Source organism: Camelina sativa, chromosome 7, assembly GCF_000633955.1.
Source record: "Camelina sativa cultivar DH55 chromosome 7, Cs, whole genome shotgun sequence".
Taxonomy (NCBI): domain Eukaryota; kingdom Viridiplantae; phylum Streptophyta; class Magnoliopsida; order Brassicales; family Brassicaceae; genus Camelina; species Camelina sativa.
Window position 1 is genome coordinate 12,482,002 of NC_025691.1, and position 6,255 is coordinate 12,488,256.

Sequence of the window (6,255 nt, forward strand, 5' to 3'; positions counted from 1 at the left end):
CATTCGTAGGTTCACCCCACACATAAGAAAGCATGTTTCATGTTCACTCTTAAATATAAGTCATAAAAGAACTTTCTTTCTTACCTGGAAGTTTCATAAGTCATAAGTCATACGTCATAACGCGTTAACCTCAATACACGGAATACTCTTTTTTATTATTATTACTTTTGTTATCGGATCGATCCTTTCTATGTATCTACCTTGCTTTTATATAACAATCCAAAACCCAACAACTTGAAATATCTGATTTTAGTTTCCACCCTTTTGCATTTCTCATGGCTTCTCCTTCTTCTCTTAAGTCTCGTAACTACAGATTCAACATCTTCTCGAGCTTCCACGGGCCAGACGTCCGTAAATCATTTCTCAGTCACTTGCGCAAACAGTTTAACTACAACGGGATCACAATGTTCGATGATCAAGGGATTGAGAGAAGCGAAACAATCGCGCCTTCACTCGTACAAGCGATAAGAGAATCGAGGATCTTGATTGTGATTCTCTCAAAGAACTATGCTTCTTCAAGTTGGTGTTTGAATGAACTTGTGGAGATTATGGAGTGCAAGAAAGTTATGGGGCATATAGTGATGACAATATTTTATGGAGTTGATCCAGCACATGTACGGAAACAAATCAGCGAATTTGGGAATGCTTTCACTGAAACATGTTCCCGTCATACCGATGTGGAGAAGCGGAAATGGAACAAAGCTTTGACTGATGTGAGTAACATACTCGGAGAACACTTACTAAACTGGTTAGTCTTTATAATTAATCTAAGTTTTTGCTGTGATTTCTGCAATTTATTGTCTGCTTTTGTTTCGATTTGAGAAATTTTAACATATATAACATTTTAGTGCATAGGTGAAAAAAACAATAGTAATGAGTTCAATTATTTGATGAATATCTTTATTTATGTTTTATTTTATAAATTTTAACTTATTAATTTTTTTTTGACATGGGGTAAAATTATTACTTATTATGGGATTACCGAAAATAATTATAAAAACAAAGATATCCATATATAATTTTCCACAATTAATAATAAAAATATTAAAAAGATTTTACTAAGATTAAAATTTTGATTATCCTATTATCTTTGCTTGATTTTTAATTTCTTTTAATCATCTTATAATAACGACACATAATGTTGACAAAATTTAATTTCTTTAACATATGATTCAATTTTTTTAAAAAAATACATATATATATATATATATATTACTCAATCAATGAAAAAAACTGTGTGATTAATGTTCCACATTGGCTAATTGTTTTAGAAAGTAAATCAGAGTCATATTATAAATAAGAGAAAGTAAATTTAAATCTCAATGACTAGAAATTTTAACTTAACAAGCATCCAAATTTAGTTTTTTAAATCATTTTTAAGTTATACCAGATATAATAGATTTTAATTTTTAAAAAAATTAAATTATTAGTATCGATATATTTAAAATTAGATAAAGTTCAAAATATAAGGGGACGAGTTACATGACGTACAGGTTTAGAAGTATATTTAACCTTTTGAATAATTTATGTTAATAATATTTTACAAAAATGAAGAATTTTTAATTCCCAAAACAGCAAATAAGATATTTTAATAAAATAGTTAGTCATAAAATTTATACATTACCTTAATAAAAAAATATCATACTAGATATTTCTAAATTTATAAATTCATGAAAAACATATAGTTATTTAAACGTGAATTTTGATATAAATAACTTTAACACCTCACGGATCGAATGGTGAGGCAAGTTAGAGTTGTCATTAGTCCAATGTGGGACTGATTAAGTGAAAGTATTAGGGGGTGTATTGAAACAATGATTTTGGAGGATTTTTAATCTCTTTTAAATGTGTTATTCCAAAAAAAAAATTACTAAACTATTTATGTATCACGGTTAAATCTAAAAATATATTTTTTTAAATTATATAACTTTATAATTTAAATTAGAAGCCGTAAAAATAGTATTATTGTCTAAAAAAATTTGTTTTATGGTATATTAAGTGAGAAATATCATAAGCAAATGTTATTTCTCCCGTACTATTTTGACAGTGTAGCGAATATATATATATATATATATATTTTTTTTTTTGCTTTTTACGTATTTTAGGGATAATGAAGCAAACATGATCAAAAAGGTTGCAGGAGATGTTTCGCGCAAACTAAACGCTACACCGTCTAGGGATTTTGAAGACATGGTGGGACTTGAATCACACTTGAAGAAAATGCAGTTTCTATTACGTTTAAATTGTGAAGATGAAGCTATGATTGTTGGAATCTGTGGCCCTGCAGGCATTGGTAAGACTACTATTGCTAGAGCTTTACATAGCCTACTCTCTAGTAATTTCCAGCTTAGTTGTTTTATGGAGAATCTTAAAGAAAGCTATAATAGTGGCCTTGACGAGTATGGATTAAAGCTTTGTCTTCAACAACAACTTCTTTCAAACATTTTAAACCAAAAGGGTATGAGGGTATACCATTTAGGTGCGATACATGAAAGGTTAAGCGATCAGAAAGTGCTTATCATTCTTGATGATGTGAATGATCTAAAGCAATTAGAGGCTTTGGCTAATGAAACTATCTGGTTTGGTCCTGGAAGCAGGATTATTGTAACCACAGAAGATCAAGAGCTTTTGCGACAACATGGTATCAATAATACGTACCAAGTGGATTTCCCATCAAAAGAAAGATCTCTTCAGATCTTATGTAAGTATGCTTTTCGACAAAGCTTTCCACATCATGGATTCAAAGAGCTTGCAGTAAGGCTAACAAATCTTTGTGGTAACCTTCCCTTGGGTCTACGTGTGGTGGGTTCATCTTTACGTGGGAAGAATGAAGAGGAGTGGGAAGTAGTAATGACCAGGCTAGAAACTACTCTTGACCATCGAGATATTGAAGAAGTACTAAGAGTTGGATATGAGAGTTTACATGAGAATGAAAAATCTCTATTTCTTCACATTGCAATCTTTTTTAACCATAAAGATGGTGATAGTGTTATTGCAATGCTCGCTGAGAATAACTTAGATATCAAACATGGGTTGAGAATACTAGTAAATAGATCGCTCATATATATATCTACCAAAAGGGAAATAGTGATGCATAAGTTACTACAACAAGTGGGTAGACAAGTTATTCATAGACAAGAGCCTTGGAAACGCCAAATCTTAATCGATTCACATGAGATCTGCGATGTCCTCGAAAATATTACAGTATGTTTCCTAAAATTTGTTTTTTTTCTTAAAGTCAATTAATGAAAGATAAAAAAATATATATACCTATTGTGCTAATAATTTCTTTATATTTGATTTTTTTTTATTTAGGGTAATAGAGCTGTGTCCGGCATATCATTTGATACATCAGGAATCAACGAAGTTATCATAAGTGATAAAGCTCTTAAAAGAATGAGTAATCTTCGATTTCTTAGTGTTTACAAATCAAGACATGATGAGAATGATAGAGTCGACATACCTGGAGAGATAGAGTTTCCACCTCGTTTAAGGTTACTACATTGGGAGGCATACCCGAAAAAGAGTCTTCCTCTTAAATTCTGCTTGGGAAATCTTGTTGAACTTTACATGCGGGATAGTCAACTCGAGAAGCTTTGGGAAGGTACTCAGGTTAGTCAATTATCATAGTTTTCTTCTATCTTTATGGGAAATGTTAGCAATAGTCAAATTACAAATTGTAAAATACTATGAAAATGGTTGTTGCTCAATGTTTTCTGATGTTCCTCATTTGTTGTGTGATTTTGCATTCAGCCACTAACAAATCTCAAAAAGATGGATTTGTCATCATCTCGGAAGTTGAAAGAACTCCCAAATCTTTCAAGTGCTACAAATTTGAAGAGATTGCAACTAAATGGTTGCACAAGCTTGGTAGAGCTTCCATCATCAATTGCAAATCTTCATAAGCTAGAAGATTTGGTGATGAATTCTTGTGTGAAGTTAGAAGTTGTTCCAACTCACATCAACTTGGCATCTCTTGAGAGGGTTTACATGATTGGATGCTCACGTTTAAGAATATTTCCAGATATTTCTACAAACATTAGCCAACTCCTTATGTCGAAAACAGGAGTAGAAAAAGTGCCTGCATCGATTAGGCTATGGTCTCGTCTCTCGTATGTTGATATAAGAGGCAGTGGAAATCTGAAGACCTTAACACATTTCCCGGAAAGCCTATGGTCTCTAGACCTAAGCTATACTGATATTGAGAAGATTCCAGATTGCATTATACGCATTCATCACCTACAAAGCCTTGAAGTAACTGGCTGCAAAAAACTCGCATCATTGCCAGAGCTACCTTGTTCGCTCAGACTTTTAATGGCAGAAGATTGTGAAGGACTGGAGATAGTAACTTCCCCTCTTAGAACTCCAAATGCAAAACTCAATTTTACCAACTGCTTTAAACTTGGTGGAGAATCAAGAAGAGTAATTATCCAAAGTTTTTTTCTTTACGAGTTTGCTTGCTTACCAGGGAGAGAAGTGCCTTCAGAGTTCAATCACCGAGCTAGAGGTAACTCCTTGACCATTCTACATGAGACAGATTGCTCATTTTCTACATCCTCCAAGTTTAAGGTTTGTGTCATGATTTCGCCCAACCAGCACCACCATACACAAGAAAACAGAGAGCTTCGTTTGAAGTATGGAATCATAGGAAAAAGCGGATACAGATATCCTATTTTCATAGTACACCCTCGTGAATCTCCCGAGATTAGAACAGATCATCTTTGTATATTTCATTGTGACTTTCCCGAAGAAGATATATTACTTGACGTGGGCAGCAAGATATTATTTGAATTTAGCAGCAGGTACTATGAGATTATAGAATGTGGCGTAAGAATCCTTACCGAGGAAGTGGAGGGAAGAAGTACCAATGGAAGCAATAAATATATACTAGACCAAGTCTCTGAAGACTATGATGATTGGAGCTACAAGTTTGAACTTGGGGAGGTCTCGAGCACAAATACACTAGCATGTGATATGATATCAGAAGGCATATGATGAAGAAGAAGAAAATGTCGAAGGCAAAGATCATAAAAACTGTTGGAGTTGGCTATTCTAATGCTTTGATCTTTCCCATATCCTGAGGAATATTGGAGGTTTGGGTTATGGAACAAACCGACAGAATCCAGAACGAAGTTGTTTGACGACGTTGCCATTGTTGGCAAACTGCTCTTGTTGTCTCTTCAGTGTGTAGCTTTTATAGTTTCTTAGTGATGAAATATTTTAACCTCATGGAAACAACTTGATCCATAAGCAACATAAGATATAGAAACTGTTTCATATAAAAACAAATCGATTTAATTTTATCATTGACAATGTTCCCTGTCTTTGTAAGAATCTCCAGTTCGATCAAAATGATGATTTTCATGTCTGCTTCGTTTGCCTTTTCACTTCAATCGGATTTGGGATTAGAGTTTGGTAACAGTTTAGGTTTGGGTTTGCGTTTTCGTTTGCCAATGAACCACGGAAGTTTTGTAGAATGGTTCCAGTTCGGTTTGAAAGTAATTAACTGTATTTTGTTGGGGGTTTGATATTCCTAAAGGAAACTAGTCGGGCTCATGCACATTCTATAGTTATTGGGGGAAAAACGGCAAAAATCAACCCAGACTATTTGCCAAACGCTTTTTCATACCCAAGATAACCTGCGTTGCATAGTAAATCGAACCTGCGTTACATAGTAAATCGAATATGCTTAATAACCACTCGGACATATCAATGTTTCGGGATTTGACGAACAAAGATATTATATAATGGCTTGGCTTCCGTCTCTCTTCGTCATCTTCTTCTACGTCCGATGCACATAAGAGAGAAAGTCACCAAAAAAAAACAAATGAATCTCGATTTCAAAATCCAAAATTGAAAAGTATAGATTGAAGAGACCAACATTATTTGAAAACAAATGAATCGATTCGTTTATACTTTGTCTATAAGTGCAAACGCTCTATAATAAACGAAAAATAGAGCAAAAACTACGATATCCTGATCTGGGTTTTACAAAATTCATGGAACACAAAATAAAAACTAGAACGTAGGTGATAGGAGAGACGAATCAACCGTATAAACAACCCTAGATGAATCAATTTTGGATTTTGAAACCCAGTTTTTAGTTGCTTCTGATCGCTGTTCTCTTTCCATGAATGAGGAAGAAGAAAGACGAAAGACGAAAGACAATATTATAAATCGTTGTTCATATTATTCAAAAATGTTGATATATCCGAGTGGTTAGTGAGCCTATTATAAAGTTTAGATAGCAAATTT

The 6,255-nt window shown here is 33.4% G+C and overlaps 1 protein-coding gene across 1 annotated transcript; it reads left to right on the forward strand.

The window, feature by feature from the left end:
* LOC104701022 (disease resistance protein RML1A-like) lies at positions 248 to 4,816 on the forward strand. The gene is made up of 5 exons (XM_010416645.1): positions 248 to 748; positions 2,106 to 3,204; positions 3,316 to 3,612; positions 3,754 to 4,507; positions 4,597 to 4,816. The coding sequence occupies exons 1-5, from the start codon at positions 276 to 278 to the stop codon at positions 4,692 to 4,694; spliced, it is 2,721 nt and encodes a 906-aa protein (XP_010414947.1). The 5' UTR covers positions 248 to 275; the 3' UTR covers positions 4,695 to 4,816.

What these genes read in the sequence shown, in the direction of transcription:
- LOC104701022 (XM_010416645.1), top strand. Translation starts at nt 276, where the DNA reads ATGGCTTCTCCTTCTTCTCTTAAGTCTCGTAACTACAGATTCAACATC. An exon ending in GGAGAACACTTACTAAACTG is followed by an intron (nt 749 to 2,105) that starts GTTAGTCTTTAT and finishes TACGTATTTTAG; the next exon opens with GGATAATGAAGCAAACATGA. An exon ending in GTTCAATCACCGAGCTAGAG is followed by an intron (nt 4,508 to 4,596) that starts GTAACTCCTTGA and finishes TCGCCCAACCAG; the next exon opens with CACCACCATACACAAGAAAA.